The 19,910-nt window shown below is 42.8% G+C and overlaps 1 protein-coding gene across 6 annotated transcripts in view; it reads right to left on the bottom strand.

Annotated features, from left to right (window-relative positions):
- Positions 1-19,910, bottom strand: part of ADAM22 (ADAM metallopeptidase domain 22) — a 148,235-nt gene that overhangs the window by 97,368 nt on the left and 30,957 nt on the right. For 3 of the 6 annotated variants that reach the window (XM_085892381.1, XM_085892379.1, XM_085892384.1), the window contains exons 1-7: positions 19,208-19,534; positions 17,782-17,981; positions 14,810-14,886; positions 13,730-13,796; positions 13,172-13,254; positions 13,005-13,068; positions 285-342 (exon numbers count right to left, since the gene is read on the bottom strand). In XM_085892381.1, coding sequence (XP_085748507.1) covers positions 285-342; positions 13,005-13,068; positions 13,172-13,254; positions 13,730-13,796; positions 14,810-14,886; positions 17,782-17,981; positions 19,208-19,373 — 715 coding nt within the window. In that variant the 5' untranslated portion in view covers positions 19,374-19,534. Of the gene's footprint in view, positions 1-284; positions 343-13,004; positions 13,069-13,171; positions 13,255-13,729; positions 13,797-14,809; positions 14,887-17,781; positions 17,982-19,207; positions 19,536-19,910 lie in introns of those variants that run through there. The other 3 variants (XM_085892380.1, XM_085892383.1, XM_085892382.1) reach the window with 3 other exon arrangements.

Here is a 19,910-nt window from a genome sequence, read left to right on the forward strand (position 1 = left end):
TGACCAGCCAATGATTTTGACTAACCTGAGACAGTTCCCCCCTTTGGGAACCCACATAAAAAACCTACAATGCAGCACACACAAACATGCACACACTTTGGAACCTGTCATTGATTTTTCATGCATCCTTCCTGAGCATAATGCTTTCATAGATTGTAATATCAAGGACTAAATCATTTTTAGCAATCACCATTTCAAAAAAAGGAAACCACAGGCTTTGGGTAAATGTGTTTCAAAGTTCAAATCCAAACCCATTCTCTTTCTCAGCTCCTCGATGAGCATACCTGACAATAGATCCAGTGAATTTCCAAAGGCTCTCCAGACGTAATGCATCCCATCCATCTGCAACAATAGGCCGAGCATATTGTTACCACATCAGTGGATCAAAATATGAAACCAAGCAAAGCTGGGAGAAGATGGGTCATGAAGTGAGGGAAGGTAATCAGTGAGTGCATTAACCTATCAATAGGAGAGAGTACATTAACCTTTCAATTGGCATGTCTGATGTGCTCTTGAGAAATCTCGGATGAGGAATTTAACTTCTCAAGTTTCACTTTATTGTCAAAATGAACAAACCGAGTAAACCATGGAATACAACCTAAAGCTCTAACCTAACAGTCTTAAATTAAAACACCTTGCCAATCGTATAATGGAGCAAGAGTATGTTAATCCGGTTACACCTTTGATACCCTTTATACCTTTACACCCCTTAAGTCACTTGACTCCCTTTAAATCCTTCAGACTGTTTGTGCGCTTGACCATTTCAAGCTTCAAAAATTTTGACCACTTTCACCTTTTTTAGACACTTTAGATCCCTTTCAACACCTTTGCAACTGTTAGACATTTACATCTTTTAGAGATTAGATCCTTTCAACCTCTGAGACCATTTTGACCCTAACTACTATTGAAACATACCCTTTAGACCATTTTGGTATTGTTGCAAAACATCTACTTATAGTCTTCTTGCGCGCACACACACACACACACACACACACACACACACACACACACACACACACACACACACACACACACACACACACACACACACACACACACACACACACACACACACACTGGGTACTCTGCTAGTTATTATATTTAATGACTCTTGCTCAAGTTATGCTCACTATTATCTCTATCTATAATTCCAGCAATCTGTGTGTGTGTGTGTGTCTGTCTGTCTGTCTGTATGCGACTGCCGTTTCTCGACGACCGCCAGTCCGATCTGATTGAAACTTGCCAGGAATATTGCCGGGGACCAGCGGATGTGCATTTTCGAGGTTTGATATCAATCGGACAAGCGGTTCCCAAGTTACGGCCATTTATCTGTCGACCAATGACAAGACACGGTGCTATGACATCACGAATGATGTCACAATTAGTTTTTTTTTTGCACAATTGACATCATAATTCTTCTTCTTCTTCGTTTGGTATGACGTCACAATCGACGCTGGGGACCTGAGTATGTGCCTTTTCAAGGTTTGATATTAATGTCTGTGTGTCTGTATGTGACCGCCGTTTCTCGACGACCACTGGTCCTGATTGAAACTTGCCAAGAATATTGCTGGTAGTCCGGGAGCCAACCGATCAAAAAAAAAAAAAAAAATTGCCCAGTCTGCTATAAAATTTTTGTGTTGATTTTCATAAAGAGACACCCTTTGAGTATATGAAAACCAATGTTGGCAATGGTGAAACTCTTGCGCAACAACACAGTCAGCACTTTTGCGAGCCCCCTCTGATAACAAAATGTTGGCAAAAGCGAAGATGTAGGATGGGGGTAGGGGTAATTCATATTGTCCTAAAATCATAACCACTAAACCTATATACACAAATGACCCCTCATATTAAAGAGGAGTTCATTTCCTATATCACAATTGGTGTAGATTTAACCTACCTACAATTGACAAGGTTATATGTCAAACAACAAAAGATTTATGTAACTCAGAAATGCTTGACTATCAATGGGGTCAGGAACAAGAACATACTTTTACATGTCATGGATTTAAGGAAGATAAAATTAGAAATGGATTAACACAATATTGTGACATTAAACATCCTCTTCAGAGGAAGAGTCACTCTCTGAAACAACTCCACCACATGAACCTCTCTGACCAAGGCATATGCATGTCACTCAGCAAGGCACAGCAGCCTTTTTGCATGAACATCGTTTCAGACATTTGGATAATTTGCACATGCAAGACAGTTTTGTCTATGTTTGGCTTGGCTGGCTTAGACATGAGAATTGGGACCAGTTTTCCATTGATAAGGGTTCTGCCAAATGTTGTGGCTGGGGGTAGTGCTCGGTCACTGAGATGTGCACGTCTATACAGAAGCAATTGATACAATGCTCTTAAAACAAGGAAGTAAAACGCATCTTCTGTTGCTGGCAGTGACCTAAGGTCTAATTTTGAAGAGACAAACATATGCTGCCTGAGGGTATCCAAACAGCTGAACCCTTTTTGGCCATAAAGAGCAGTCCAGTATACTCTGGCCTCATCAATGACACATTCTGTTGCTGCCATTTCACTATCTCTCCCAAAATCAACAAGGTGGGGAAGGTTTCCTATCAGTCCCAGAGAAACCTGTGCCGCTCTTCTTTTCCCCTTCTGAATGGGTAGCTCACTGTGTCACATCCACACAACACATATGTGCACAGAAGTGTAGCTGCGACATCAAGAGGATTTTCTGGTACTTCTTGCTCAACACTTCTACCAGCTCATGAATAGGTAGGTATTGATTCTGCCGTTGTATCCAGAGTTCTTGCAATGTGTTAAAGCAGCAGAAGTGATATATACACAGCATAATTATGTCTGTATCTGTTGCATGCACAACAGCTCGATGGTGATTAAGATATTCCACACAATACGCAAGATGAGCAATAATCCTTGTGTCTGCCTCTTCATGTTCTTCACAAGGTAAGTCCAGAACTGAACTTGATGCTGATGTGATGGAAAGAGTGTGACCTTTGTTTTCCATCATACCACCAAGAATGATGGTCACTCCATCCGGAATAGCTTCAGGACTCTCACAAAGGGAAGTGCCAATGAAGTTCTGAAGATTTCCTTTATTTCTTGGATTCTTCATGAGTAAATTCCAGTCCGGAATTTCTAGACTCTTGGATGGTGAGAATTGTCTTGCCTGGTCTGTCTGGTTTCTCCTCTGCTGCTCATCACCCTTCAAAGTATGGCTATCATCAAAATCATACTGATCACCAATGATGTTGACACAGTTGCACATTTCAGGTTTCAACTGCAGGAGCTTGCGAAGTTCACCAAATGTTTTTGCACCCATTTTTTGGTATTTATTTACAAATGCCATTGTGTCTACCAGATAAACTGTGTATAGGTCACTCTGTGGTAATGATGGCATCTGTAAAACAACATCCTGCTCAGCTTCAGCAATTAGCACTGCCACGAAATCAGACTTGTTGCCTTTGTGCATTACAAACCCCTGTGCTAAGAATGGATCAACCTCAAACAGGGATGATGGATAGTCTGTCCACTCATGGGAAAATGCAATCCGTCTTGTGACTGGGTTGGCATCTCGATAGAAACACAGCACACGTGTAGCTGCAGTCTCATCTTGATAGATCCTGATTAAACTCTGTTTCCTTGATGGTTTTGATTTCTTCTGTGAGGAGAAAGTTACCAGCTTCAGTGGTTCAATCTTAATAGAGACCACCTCTTCTGCTTTCATAATGGCTTCCATGCCCTTAGCTTGAGCATGGACCAAGTCTTTTGAAGCAGCCTTCTCACCAGTTGCTCTATTGAGCAGATCCACTTGGTTGTTACACTGGAATGGGTTTATCATCTGTTGGCATATCACTTTCTTGATCTCCTCAACATGCATATGTTCTTCTGTTGCCTGCTTATGTGTTTCTCCATGATGAGTAGATTCCTGTTGGCCTAGATTAGCCATAGACTTTATGTTCTCTGATACAGCTGTGAGAAATGGTGCTGTCTTCACATATTTATCTCGAGCAGCTGGTGCCTGAGATATGCCTTTGAACAGAGATGTCTTCCCTTCATTGTTGTATGTCTGCTCCAGGGCCATGTCACTCCAAACACCATTGAATTTTCCTTTGGAAGAGTGAACTGTGAAGTACCCAACCTGGATCCAGCAAACCTTAACCGAACTGTGTTCAATAGAGTAAGAGGATTTTGGGGGTAGGGGTAACTTTGGTTGACAAAAATGTTAATTTTCTCTTTAAAAATTGATAGAACTCAATCAAATTTGCTGTTTTAATTAGCCACGGATACCATGTTCATATCACATTAAGAGAAATTAGTATTCTAATGCAGCATCTGCCTATGATAAGAAAAGTTCTAAAGGCCATCTTCAAAAAACGTTATTTTTAAGGCATTTTTCACAAAATTATGTACTTTTACGAGGTTTACTTCCACAAAGGCAATTTTTTTTTTGTCATTTTACAATGCACTGATTGAATTCTTACATTTAGTTCACATATATTTTTAATGAATGTGATTTTTTAATTTTTTTAGAAATTTTATTGACAATTGCTGTTTTATCAAATTTTTCAAATCTTCCTCAAACAAAAACGTCCGCCAAAATTTTTCGCAAGAGCTTATGAATTGCCAACATTGGTTTTCATGAACTGCAAACATATATCTAAACATCCTGGGGGTGTAAAATTTTGTAGCAGAGGCTGTAAGGTCCAACCCTAAAACAGCCTCGTTCACAGGTTGGCTCCCGGACTATGGGGACTCGCGGATGTGCCTTTTCAAGGTTTGATATGAATCGGACAAGCGGTTCCCAAGTTACGGCCATTTATTTACCAAACCAATGACAAGACACAGTGCTATGACGTCACAATTAATGTTTATTTCATTTTAAATTAAATTAAACTAACTCTTTATATTCCTCATCACATGCTTACGGCAAACAGCGATCACAACAATTTAAAGGACACACAAGGAAGATTAAACACGGGATTTTAAAGATTACTTCTGGAATCTTTCATTTATACAGAAAAGTGCCGTTAGACAAGACAGCCGGCTAAAGAGGAATGATAATGGCAGAGGGGGGCGGGAGAGAGGGGGGCAAGAGAGGGGGCAAGAGAGGGGATGAGAGAGGGGGTGAGAGAGAGGGGAGGGAGAGGGGGTGAGAGAGAGGGGGCGCCACAATTCAAGAGAGGGAGAGAGAGGAGGTGGCGAGAGAGGGGAACGGGAGAGGGGTGTGAGAGTGGAGGCGAGAGAGAGGGGGCGAGAGAGGGGGCGAGAGAGGGGGGCGAGAGAGGGGGCGAGAGGAGGGGGCGAGAGGAGGGGGGCGAGAGGAGGGGGGCGAGAGGAGGGGGCGAGAGGAGGGGGCGAGAGGAGGGGGGCGAGAGGAGGGGGCGAGAGGAGGGGGGCGAGAGGAGGGGGCGAGAGGAGGGGGCGAGAGGAGGGGGCGAGAGGAGGGGGCGAGAGGAGGGGGCGTCACAATTTAAAGGAGGGGGAGAGAGGAGGGGCGAGAGAGGGGGCGTCACAATTCTACTTCTTCTTCGTTTGATATGATGTCACAATTGACGCTGGGGACCTGAGTACGTTTCCCAGGTGTTTCCCAAGTTATGGCCATTTATGATACGGTTGGTCCGATCTAATTGAAACAATTCCCCAATCCAGTCGTCATTTACGAGAGCGAAGGAACGAAGCTGCACACACTGGCACGCACCTACGGGCCCGCACTAGTCTCTACAATGCCTGTGGCCAAAGTATAGCTTACAAACCCATTGTTTGAATACAATGAGGACATCATGACTCAGAAAAACAGAGGTCATTGAAAATTAACTTAAATTACTTTTCAACTATGTACACACTTCAATGTCAAGTGATAAGACCATTTCAGCATCAGAAGTACATTTTGCACCACAAATTGGATTCAAAGGCAAACCAAACAAATTGTATGGTCTAAAAGGGAGTCATACAAACAATCCTGACAAGCGTTATCTGAAAACTGCACCCCCCCCACCCCCTCTCCTCACCATCCCCTCTGTATCCATCCAATCATTCTTCCCTCAATTCCATGAAGACAACGATCCTTTGCCATATCATCCTGCCTTCTTTTCTACACATCATCTCTTTATTCTTGCGGACTCTCTCTAGTTTGCCTGTACTTTCCTTGTCTGCATAATTTATGCTGTTTGTTATGGGCTGGCAAGATATCCTAAACTAATGCATACTTGCCTCTGAGCTGTCTAGCCTGGATTCAAATCTCGATTGGGTTATAAACTATCATCCTGGTGTTTCACAGGTAGGGCGATGCATAAGTGTGCACGATCTCTTGGACGGATGATAAACTGGGTGTCCCATCCCCTGGCATTAGTTGGTAGACACTAAAGATCTCACGGCGCCCTTTGCGACGAGTAGGCGAACTATCACTGGCACCTTGGCTAAATTCCAATCTCCTTCTCCAACCTACAGAAGGCACTGCATCAGTGGCACAGCTGCGCTTCCTGCAACAATGCAAAACAGCAGCCATGTGCTGCATACAAACTGTATGGATGACGATTGTGGTCATGAAAGAAAGAATGGTAAGAAAGAAGGAAATTCATACTGATTCTTGGCTTTCCTTGGCCATTCACAAGTCCTTTGGTTACTTAACTGCCTCTGTTACACGATGCTGCCTCTATGTCTATACTCACTCGCTATCTGCAGGCCTGTTCCTTTGCCGTTTGTCCGTCTCCCATTATAAAAAAAAATTAATAATAATAATAAATAAATATTCAAACCGCGAGCAACAAACAACAACCACACAGGCCGTTTCTTCGCTCTCGCGTGCCCGTACGTGCGTGGCCCGGAAGTTCGCATATTATTCACAGTTACGATTATTCGCAATTTAGTTTTAATGCCCAAATATTCAATTAGCGCCAACGTATTTTGCCTTTTTGCAATGTCATCGCAAGGAAAAACAAAAAGAGAAGAGAAGAGAGAAAAAGAACTTTTTTCTTCCTGGTTCGGAGCACACCAGCACTCTGATGTTACCGAAATTGATGCACCGTCTAATATGAAAACGATCATAACTTGGGGCATTGTGTTTATCTATAAATGCGCATAAGAAATCGAGAAATTATTAGAATACACGAAGTCATCACTCTCTGGAAGCCCATACGTTGTAACCCGTAATGGGGAACGCGGCTGAGCTTCCCTTCCCCATCGGCCACGCCCACGCAACAACGTGTCTTGTTATTGGTTTGGTAAATGAATGGCCATAACTTGGGAACCACTTGTCCGATTAATATCAAACCTTGAAAAGGCACATCCTCAGGGCCCCAGCAATATACCTGGCAAGTTTCAATTAGATCGGACCAGTGGTTGTCGAGAAACAGTGGTCACAGACAGACACACACACACACACACACACACACACACACACACACACACACACACACACACACACACACACACACACACACACACACACACACACACACACACACACACACACACACACACACTGCTGGAATTATAGATAGATAACTGGAAGGGCATTTGGTATTGCGCATACCTCCGTCATGCAATGCCTAATCCACAAGAACATATCGAGCCCAACACATTTTTGAAGTATTATTCTACATTTAGTTTTTGGCCCTATCTCTTAATGGTGAAGAATCACAAAGAATTATCAGATCTGGATCTTCACCAAAACCTAATCAGTTCGTCCTTGTCACACACCCAACCTGTCCACAAAATTTTATCTGAATCCGCATACAATTTTTAGAGATATCCTGTACACAAAGAAACAGACAGAAAGGGGTGAAAGCATAACCTACTTCACCTTCGGTGGTGGAGGTAATCAGAGGGACTGAGAACATGAAATGTCTACAGCAGTGGTTCTTAACCTTTTTATGTGCTCGTACCCCTTGAGCTTTCATAATATTTCCCCGTACCTCCTGTCTAAAATGACTTACGGAAATAAATGAAATTATCATTGATATGAAATACAATGTTATGAATATAATTCTTTATACAATGCGTTGAATACATACAAATATACTGAATACAAAAATAGCCTTTCAAGTACAACCGTACTTACACAGTACACTGACAATCAGACATATTACTAATGGCTCTTTTGTTGTTGTTTTTCATCAATGATCATGCTGAAACGAGGTTCGTTTTTGAGATAGCCACACGCATGTCATCACTTGCATCCAAAAGATTCCTGGCCTTGGTTTTGATGTGTATGAGAGTTGAAAAAAAACAGTTTCACATAAGTAGGTAGTCTCAAATGGCACAAGGACCTCCAAAGCTCTCTCTGCTAACTGGGGGAATGTGTTGAGTTGTGCACACCAGAAGGTATCTAACTGCATTGAATCAAACTCTATTTTGATTTTATTACTGGCTTTCATCTCAACTAGATCTTCTTTCATTTCATCATTATCATCCATGGAATCTAGGTTGAAAACAAATGGATCCTGCATCCATCCCTGTGAAACAGAAACCTCTCCATGCTGAAAGTATCCCTGGAAGGACTGACTCAGCACCTGAAAATGTTCTTTCATTTCAGTCACAATGAGTAATATATTTTCTGCATTAGAAACTTCATCAAGCTTTGAAAAATTTGCAGTTTCCAGACCCAATGCGATTTATCCACATTGGAAGTTTATTAGTGAAGGCAGACATCTTTTCCCTGGCTGTGATCATGTTCATCCCTGTACCCTGGATGGAGGTGTTCAACTCGTTGAGGTGGCTGAATATATCTGCCAGGTATGCCAGGGACAAAATGAACTTCTCATTTTCAAAGTGCTCTGCTATGCCACTGCCTCGCTGTCCAAGAAACTGCTGGATTTCTTTGTGCAGTTCGAAAACACGAGTAAGCACTTGGCCACGGGATAGCCACCTCTCCTCTGTGTGGTAAAGAAGAACATTGTGTTCAGCTCCAATTTCGTCACAAAAAAACTTTGAAGAGACGGTGATTCAAGGCTTGTCCTCTGATAAAGTTTACTGCACACACAACAATTGACAACACATTTTCAGTTGTTCTGGTAATGTCTTAGCTGCAAGGGCATGGCGATGCAGCACACAGTGGGTGACTGACGTGAGGCACCTCCTTTTTCACATGGGCAGCAAAGCCTGATTTGTTTCCAAGCATGGCAGGAGCTCCATCGGTGCAAAGTGAACCACACATGTCGAGAGTCATCCCGTGCTTCAAGAAGAAATCCTTGACAATATTGAACACATCAATTGCTTTTGTGGTTGTTGTCAATGGTTCACAAAACAAGAATTCTTCCACCACTTCTTTCTCCTTCACATACCACACAAATACTAATAACTGACTACAAAAACTGACATCTGTTGACTCATCTAACTGAAGACTCACTTTGATAGGACTGGCTTTGATATCGGCAATCACCTGCTGCAAGATGTCTTTACTCATGTCACGAATCCTGGAACAGATAATGTCATTTGACAAGGGTACTTGCCTTAGTTTCTTTTCTGCCTCAGTCCCCAGTACTGTTTTTGCCATTTCCAGTGCACAAGGTTTCACCAATTCTTTAGCAACTGTATGAGGCTTTTTTTTCTTGGCACACAAAAATGCAACTTGGTAAAGGCCCAGTCACACCTTGACGTTTTAGCCAGCTTATGCCGATTTTTGGAAAATGTGTAAAACGCTGGTACACGTCGAATACGTTATGGGTAAGTTTTGATAACATTGAGAGCACGCTGAAAAACACTGCCATACGTCGTAGTACGCTGGCTTTAAACGTTGTACTTTTTGGTTGTCCTCAAATTTTCCATCCTTGAAATTTTAAGACTTATGCCAGCGTATGACTCACACGTTCCACATAACACTGGCCATAAGTTGTAGGCACGTTACACGATCGTTGACACGTTACTTGTAAGTTACTCATAAGCCGAGACACGTCAAGGTAATGTTTAGCGTACCCGAAATTTATTTCTAACCTATGAGTAACGTGTTGTACGCACGATATGCGAACGTTGGCACACGTCGACAAAAGTTACTTGTTCTACTCATAAGTCGAAACAAAAGTTCGACTCATAAGTCGAAACACGTCAATGTAATGGTTAGCGTCAGTGTTCCAGACTCCCTGGTTTTTTTTTTTTCTTCGGTATGACGGTGATGTTGACACTTCAATTTCTAGTGCGGTTACAATATAATATAATTAAAAGGCTGCCGCTCAACGATTTAAATCATAACCGCACTAGAAATCGAAGTGTCAACATCACCGTCATACCGAAGAAAAAAAATAAATAAAAAAAACCAGGGAGTCTGGAACACTGACGCTAACCATTACCTTGAGTGTTTCGACTTATGAGTACGTACAAGTAACTTTTGTCGACGCGTGACAACGTTGGCATATCGTGCCTACAACTTATTCCCATCGCATGCGGAACGTGTTTCATACGGCAAGTACGTCGTAAAATGTTTAACACGTTTATAATTACAAGACGTACTCCACTTAATACGACGTATGATAGCGTACTTTAGCGTTCTATTCACGCATACCAAACTTACCCATACCGTATTCGACGTGCGCCAGCATTTTAGATGCATTTTTCAGAGGTCGGCATACGCTGGCAAGATCGCCAAGGTGTGACTGCGATGTTGACACTTCCATTTCTCCAGCGGTAATGATTTGAATCATTGTGCGGCAGCTTTGTAATAGGCTACGTCACGTCATCGTCGGCAATAAGTGCAACGCGCTATGCATATGTTAGACTATCGTTGGGCATAGGTTGTGAACACCGACAACAGGGTAAGCATTCGTTGGTATAAGTTATCTATAAGACAACGAAACGTTCTGTGTCCGTTACTAATATGTTATGCATACGACCAACCCGTTATGAATACGTCCGAATCTTAAAAAAACATCAAAAGTTCAACGTAATCCAGCGTTTTACATACATTTTGATACGTTGCCATTGCTGGCTAAAATGTCAAGGTGTGACTGGGCCTTAAGATGCTTGCAACAATGGCTTCTCAATCGGTACAAATCCCTGCTTTGGTAAGGCACCACCACGATCAAATCGTCCCCTTTTGATCTTCAAGGTGTTGAAATCATTTCCCGACTTCGCACCCCCGTGCCGATTATTAAAATGTTCATTAAGTCTTGAAGATTTGAGATTTGCATTTGTAAATACTGTGCTGCCTAGTATGCACTGTGGTCTCTGAGTTCCATCTTTTTCTGCCATGCAAGTGACAACATATCGAACATAGTCATCATTCCACTTGCGTTTCTTGGACATGGCTCAGCACTGAAAATAAATGCACACAATTAGTAAACGAAATTTTGAATCAATAGCAAAAGTAGTGACAAAGTCGTACACAAAAAAAAAAAACAGTGAAATAATATATTCTAGGACTCGGATCCTAGGATTCTTCATCTCTACAAGATGCGGAAAACAAAACAAATAAATGCACAGGTAATCACACAAAATACCGCTTATAATTCAAACCATTTCACAAACCACAGTGATAAGACGGACCTCCTGGACAGCCAGAGGTATTAACAACACACTTCACATTTACAAATATTATATGTCTTCATATCTGCACCTTCACAAGGAAAACCCTTCACAACACATCACAACCCCATCCTACAGCTTCATATTCCAACAAAATCATTCCACTACTACAATTTCATCACAGGACAACACCACAGTGCAGCAACATTGTCACTTCTCTTCCCATTGTAATACCTCCTTTGCTGCACAATAGCTTATCAGATCATTGCACCATCTTTATCACACTACAACACCACTTTCTTGCAATATATCAAACAAACACCACACTGCAATAGTACGAACCTGTTCCTCCGAAGCCCAAAACACAACTGAGCAATGTCCAACTTCCAAGCAACAGTGCCAGTCATATAACTGAACACGTATTATACGAGTAAAATTGACAACGTATGAAACAAGTTAAGTCTCAAACAGTAAGTATAAGCCAAGTAACACTGTCTTATACAAATATAATTAAATCATAGATTTGAGTTCAAAACGATAAATAATTAAAATTAAATGCTACCTCAAAAATATAAAATATATAATATTTGATTATAATATTTTAAAATTATTCATGAATTGAAACATTTTTTCTTCTTCTTCTTCTTCTTCTTATTGGAATTTAAGTACTATACAGTATTGAATTTGACACCATATATATCATACCCCCTGCTTTGATGCTTCGTACCCCCGGTTAAGAACCACTGGTCTACAGCATCAAATTTATCAATGAATGTCATATGCGGTTGATAAACGCATCTGCTGCATTTCGACTGGATAAGTCTGTGTGCTTCTTGCATCAAAATGTCTTCCCATGTGTGCTTCATGTTTCAACAAGCTCGAATGAGCTAAGATCCTCGTCCTCTTTATGATGACGTCATAAAAACGAATATGACATCATTGTGATGCATCAGGTTTGCGATAAATTATCTGTGCTAATGCCTGGCTTGATTCCCGCAAACAAAATTCAAACAGCTTGCCTAGTTTCGGAGATAATGGTATAGGTGATTTCCATTAGAGGCGATATTATGTCAACTTTTTTTCTCGGAAGAATTTCCAAAATCGGAGATGGTTACTGCCTGCGCGTGGGCTTTCTACATATACATGGCAAGTTTCACAAAGATCCGATGAAAACTCTGGGTTGTGAATTAAAAATGTCAAAAAATAGGAATGACGTCATAAAAATGGATACGACGTCATAGTGATGCATCATATGTGCAGTAATTCATCTCTGCTAATGCCCTGTTCGATTCCCGCAAACAGAATTCAAAAAGCTTGCCGAGTTTCGGAGAAATTTTTTTCGGCGATTTCCATTAGCAGAGATATTTTGACATCATAACTTTTTTTTCTCGGAGGAATTTTCAAAATCGGAGATGGTTACTGTCTGTGCAGGGTATTTTTACATATATATGCCAAGTTTCAGGAAGTTTCGATGAAAACTGTAGGCTGTGAAACAAAAAAGTCCACAAGGAGAAGATGAAGAACAACAACGTGAGTAAGACAGAGATCCTCCACGAAGATCTAAAAAGACGCTACCTGATCAAACGAATCATGCACCGGCTCAATGAAGTACGTGTAGTTTCCATCGTAAAACATGCCCCTGCAGGAGAAAAAAACAACCCTATCAGGATATTCCTTGTGCAGGCATTAATCTGGATGCTAAATTAGGTTGGATGAGGGTATTGTTGCTTGGCAAGGCTTACTGCAACCCATGGCATGTGGACATAGCGACGGTGGAGTGAGGCACACCACGCACCTTTCCTTGGTAATAGCACAATTCACCCTCCTAAAAGGGAGTTATATATTTTTAAACGTTATGAGAATGAATATAGTAGGGCAGTTTATGTTTAGGGCATGGGAAACCAATTATGCTTACTGGATACCATTCATAAAATGCAAAACAATAAAATAACAGAGCAAAGTTTGTCACAGAGAGAGCATCTATTTAATATGTAAGCATGAGGGAGTAGGGGTAGGCAGGTTGGGGTTTCTGAAATCGAGAATGAAAAAATACTACTAATAAAATGAAACGAGGATGATGGCAGAAAAAAAAGGATAAAAAAAAGAGCAGAGTGGTACGGGAACAGTGGGGAAGAGAAAGAGAAAGAGAAAGAGAAAGAGCTTGAGATGCGACAATACAAAAGGGAACGGTGGAGGGAGGACAAGTGTGCGGAGCCAAAATATTCCACCAGGTTTGCATACGGAATAAATAAGATGTTTATATTCAATAACAGCTTAGTGAATGAAAATGACATAATTACCTGCTGTATTGGAGAAATGCTGCCTTTTACATCATGATGTTCAACATAGTTGGAAGAAAGCAGAGCACTGGAAAACACAAAGATGTAATTTGGGGTCCAACTGTATCAATGAACCAACTGCTACAAATCATTCAGGGGCTTATTAGGGCTCAGAAGGTAGCGTACTTGCCTAGAAGCCATCTAGTTTAAGTTCAAATCCTGAGCCAAATATGAAAGCGATTCCTTGCCTGTCATTTCTCAGGCAGGGCGTTTCATCAACGTGTGTGCCATCCTACAGGTGGATGTTAAGGTGGGTCTCCTGTCTGCTGGCATATGTAAAAATACTACAATCCCTTCCAAACAGTAGGCAATTGTGAGCTGCCACCTTGGCCAATTTCCAAATTTGTGTGATTATGTTTAGGGGCATTGCATCAGTAGCACAGCCATCCATTCCTTAATAATGAGGTAACCAGCAGGCCAAATTTATAATCGAACCATTGTGCAATATGCATTTTCTCGAAAAAGAATTCCAATTTCAAGTTTTCAATCTCTTTCCAAGATGTTTGTTCAGAGTAGTCCACTCTGTGCCCCTTACTTAATCTATTGGTCTGCAATTTTGATTGCTTCTTCTTCTTATTATTATTATTCTTTCGTATGGCAGCTTGGCTGCTGGGAAGCTATCATTTTGTTGCGGTGCGACCATGCCGCTGATGCTGTGCCCCAATACCAGTACACTGGTGCTCATTTCGCTGACCTCGGAAGGATGACAGGCTGAGTCAACCCCACCTGGAGTTAGTTCAGTGGCAAATGGGGCTTGAACTCAAGACCCTATGATCCAAAGCCAGTCACCCAAACCACTAAGCCAACACCAGGCAATTCAATTGTTTTAACCTGTTTTCCCAGACAGAATGATGAATTGAATGATGATCCAAGCAAGACAGGAAGAACATAGGTTGAAATCAAGTCCTATGTCAATATTAAGATTTTATTCTCCTTCATATATAATCAAGCCATTCACAACTCCAGATTCTCTGGCTGTTACTAAAAAAGTAAGAATATTCTGTGCAGAAAATGAACATCCTGCAAAGGTACAACACTCACTAGTTGAGCTGTAAATCCAAGATGAAGGAAACTCCAAATACATCCACCTGGAAGCTGGCTACAGCTGCATGTATTAACTGTTGGTAAAAAAGAAACAAAGGCAAGTTTCAAAAATACAAAAGCATTGGTGTGAGCTTAACTTAGCCCACCTATCAAAAGTCTAGATGCTTTGGCAGAGCAGTTGAAAAATTATGGCAAAGCTAAGACATTCCAACAGATGAAACAAGATAAATATTGTGAAAACACATGATATAATTTGTTCATAAAAATGGTAAAACCTCATGACTGGCATGATGACTAGTCATCAGCTAGCATGATGACTGTTAGCCAGAAAAATGGACGAAGCAAGAACAAGTTTGCAAGCAACCATGAAAAGAGATGTCCTAAATTATCAGTTATATCGAGTGTGTGTGTCCCATATAGCTATTTGCATATTTTTTGGCTTTTTCTTAAGTTATATGTTAAGTAGCAGCTATATATTTTAGGTCTATGAGCCAGAAAAAAGGTATGTGTATAGTGTCTTCAGAAAGTATTCACATTTTGTTGTGTTGAGATTGCAATTTTTTGTCATCGATCAACATATAATACCCCATAATGCCAAAGTGAAACATGTTTTGAGAAATTTTTACAAACTCAATTTAAATGACATATAAATATTAAATGTAAATATGCATTCAACCGCCTGAATAAATACTTTGTAGAAGTGCCTTTGGCAGTGATTACAGCTTTGAGTCTTCTTGGGTATGTCTGTATGAGCTTTGTACATCTGGATTTGGGGATTTTCTCCCATTCTTCCTTGTAGATTTGCCCAAGCTCTGTCAACTTGGATGGGAAGCATCGGGGAACAGCAATCTTCAAGTCTTTCCACAGATTCTCAACAGGATTAAAGTCTGGGCTTTGGCTGGGCCACTCAAGGACTTTCACGTTCTTGTTCTGAAGCCATTCCAATGTTGCTTTGGCTGTTTGCTTGGGGTCTTGTCTTGTTGGAACGTAAATCTTCACCGCAGTCTTAGGTCTTTTGCACTCTGAAGCAGATTATACTCAAGGATTGGCCTGCATTTGGCTCCATTCATTGTTTCCTCCAGCTTTACAATTCATCAGTCACTGTTGCTGAAAAGCATGCCCATAGCATGATTCTACCACCACCATGCTTCACGGTAGGGATGGTGTTAGATGGGTGATGAGCTGTGCTATCCCTCTGCCAGATGTAGCACTTTGCATTCAGGCCAAAGAGTTAAATTTTCAGCTCATCAGATCATATAATGCCTCATGGTCTCATAGTCTTTCACGTGTCGTTTTGCAAACTCCAGCATCCTGTCTGTGCCTTTTTTCTCAGGAGTGGCTTCCATCAGGCCACTCTCCCATAAAGCATGGTAATTATGGTGAGGAATAAACCCCATTAAAATCAGAATTAAGGATCTTGTGTGCGTCTTGTGGTTCCCACACACATGAACTCCTATCACTGATGTTTCATGAGTAATGGTGTCTAAGTAAAGGTGATGTCGGCATGAAACTCCGAGGGAAAGACATCATCAACAAAGGGCAAGAGTGGGCAGAAGTGTATCCTCCAGGATTGCGATATCCATGCATTAATTTGAAGTGCAAGGTAAAGCAGGTGAGTAACTGCAGATCAATCGATTGCAAATTTCAACCTGGGGTGTGAGCAACCAGTTTCATCAAAAATGGTCCATCAAGAACTCTGCAGAGCGGGATACCATAGTCGGGTTGTAGTGCACAAACCGTTTATCACATCTGGCAATGCACGTTTGTGAGTCCAGTGGTGCAAAGAGCACAGACAATGGACTACCAAGCAGTGGAGAAATACGATATTGTAAGATGAATCGTCCTTCACCATGTTCTCTACAAATGGGCGAATGCACGTGTGGTGCCAACCTTAAGAACTCTACAACCCTGAGTGCTTGGTTCCAACAGTGAAAGGTTCTTGTGGTTCTGTAAAGTTGTGGGGAATATAATATTTTCCTGGCATGGTTTGGGTGCAGTCATTCCCTTAGAAGGCAAGGTCAATACCAATCGCTACTTAATGGTACCGATTGATAGTCTTTATCCCATGTTGCAGCATTACTTTCCTGCAGGGAGGGTATCTTCCAGGATGACAATGTCCCCATCTACAGAGCACATGTGGTCGCCTAATGGCTTGATGAGCATGACGATGTTATCCACATGTCAAGGCCTTTCAATCACCAGATCTGAACCCAATGGAGTATTTATGGTTTATTCTGGAATGATGCCCGAGACAGCGTTTTTCACCTCCATCAAACAAGAAGTGAGGTGATTGACTTTCTCATGGAAGATCCGGATCTGGATCTTCACCAAAATCTAATCAATTTGTCCTTGTCACACACCAAATCTGTCCACCAAATTTTGTGTGAATCTGTGAACACGATATCTCAAAAAGTTGTGGACAAACAGACAGACAAGGATGAAAACATATAACTTGCGTCGACTTTTGTTGGTGGAGGTAACAATGGATGAAATCAACAGGACATTGATGAGAATATACTAACCGTAGTGGAGCAAAGATCTTCCCATGATGGCGAGTATACCTCAATCAACATACTGTTGATTTCATTGATCCTTCTACCCGTTTACCAACGCAGATGAGATCAACACTGACCATCACCAGTAAGACTACTTCTTCATTCTACAGTGTTTAAACAAGCATTGGTAAAATACACTTCGTTTGTGGTACATACGGTATTTACAAGCTCTTCCATGAACCTTTGCCATTAATAATTATCCTTTTAAATATGGAGCAATTTGAATTAAGGTTGTTTTGAATGTACTGGTTCTAGGAGGATCATAAATAAATCGAAAGCGTAGATTAGGCCGTCAAGGTAGTCCAGGGGGTCTTGATATCCAGCCCCCAACTTGAAATTTAATCTATTTGCTTCTTTTGTCTCAATATTATTGCTCGTTCGATTTGACACTCTTTTTTGATAATGCAAGTGTACCATGCCATGTTCGGAAAGCGTTGAGAGCCGGGTGGATAGTTCGGCGTGGACCACGGGGTGCACGGAGTTGTTCCCAGAGCCTCGTTCGTACACCGTGTTGTTCCCAGAGCCTCGTTTGTACATCGAGTTGTTCCCAGAGCCGTGCTCCTGCCTTTGGACCCGGAGTCGCGTTGGGTGCGTCACACGTCGCTCTCCGAGTGCTGGAATGCAGATCAAATCACGTGATGTAATCAGCACGCACGGGGGTGGACACTACACGGGACATGGAAAACTGCACGGCGCGGGACACAGAACACTGCACGACGCAGGACACGGAACACTGTACGGGATACGGAACACTGCACTATGTGGGACACAGAACACTGCACGACGCGGGACAAGGCACACTGCATGACGCGGGACACGGCACGGGACATGGCACATTGCACGACGCGGGACACGGCACACTGTAGGACGCGGAACATGGCACACTGCATGACATGGGGCAAGGCACACTGCACGACGCGGGGCAAGGCACACTGCACGACGCGGGGCAAGGCACAGTGCACGACGCGGGGCAAGGCACGCTGCACGACGAGGGACACGGCACGCTGCACGACGCGGGACACGGCACACGGCACACTGCACGACGCGGGACACGGAACACTGCACGACGCGGAACACGGAACACTGCACACTGCACGACGCGGGACACGGCACACTGCACGACGCGGGACACGGCACGGGACACGGCATACTGCACGACGCGGGACACGGCACACTGCACGACGCGGGATACGGCACACTGCACGACGAGGGACACGGCACACTGCACGACGCGGGACACGGCACACTGCACGACGCGGGACACGGCACACTGCACGACGCGGGACACGGCACACTGCACGACGCGGGACACGGCACACTGCACGACGCGGGGCACGGCGCACTGCACGACGCGGGATACGGCACACTGCACGACGCGGGACACGGCACACTGCACGACGCGGGACACGGCACACTGCACGACGCGGGACACGGCACACTGCACGACGCGGGACACGGCACACTGCACGACGCGGGACACGGCATACTGCACGACGCGGGGCACGGCACACTGCACGACGCGGGGCACGGCACACTGCACGACGCGGGGCACGGCACACTGCACGACGCGTTGCATGGAACACTGCACGGCACGGGGCACGGCACACTGCACGACGCGGGGCACGGCACACTGCACGACGCGTGCACGGCACGGGGCACGGCACACTGCACGACGCGGGGCACGGCACGGGGAACGGCACACTGCACGACGCAGGCACGGCACATTGCACGACGCAACGCAACGCATAGTGCACAGCAAACTTCACAAGATACTCCCGTACAAGCATCCAGATTTCATGTTTGCAGAATTCCACGAAACCTAATTCGATTAAAACCATACCTTGTGTCTGGTTCAGATTCGTGATCAATAGTAACACGTTAAGGAAGCACGGCACCAGAGGTGATATTTTCTTCAGAGACAAGTTGTTTCCGTCCATTTTGGGATGAGGCCGAGCCCTTGAGTAATGCCGTTGAATCCAAATCCCGACGTACAAACCACACACCATTGAAACGCAGGGTGACGTCAGATCGCTTGCGTGCTGCGTCTGTCGTCATCCCGTCAGACTTGAGATTTAATTGTTTTCCATCACGAGAAACACCCGCTCCCAAAGTGAGCATGGGCAAGTCTTCTGTTACCCTCAGTACTAACTACGAACACGGATGTAAAATTTGGATATATACATTTGGATGCACAAAAAATAAGATATACATTTATTGATACATACATACATACATACACACACATATATACATTCCTACATACACATACATACATATACATACATTCCGACATCCATATTTACATACACATACATACATTTATACATACGTACACATAATACATACATTTATACATACATACACATACATACATTCTGACATACATACATACATTTGTACATACATACATACATACCTACATACATACACATACATACATTCCTACATACATACATACATTCATACACACAAACACATACACACATACATACATACATTCAACATACAGACACATACACATACATACATTCCTACATACATAC

Source organism: Eptatretus burgeri, chromosome 8 (genome assembly GCF_056783735.1).
Source record: "Eptatretus burgeri isolate ZD-2024b chromosome 8, Ebu_testis_v1, whole genome shotgun sequence".
Classification (NCBI taxonomy): Eukaryota; Metazoa; Chordata; class Myxini; order Myxiniformes; family Myxinidae; genus Eptatretus; species Eptatretus burgeri.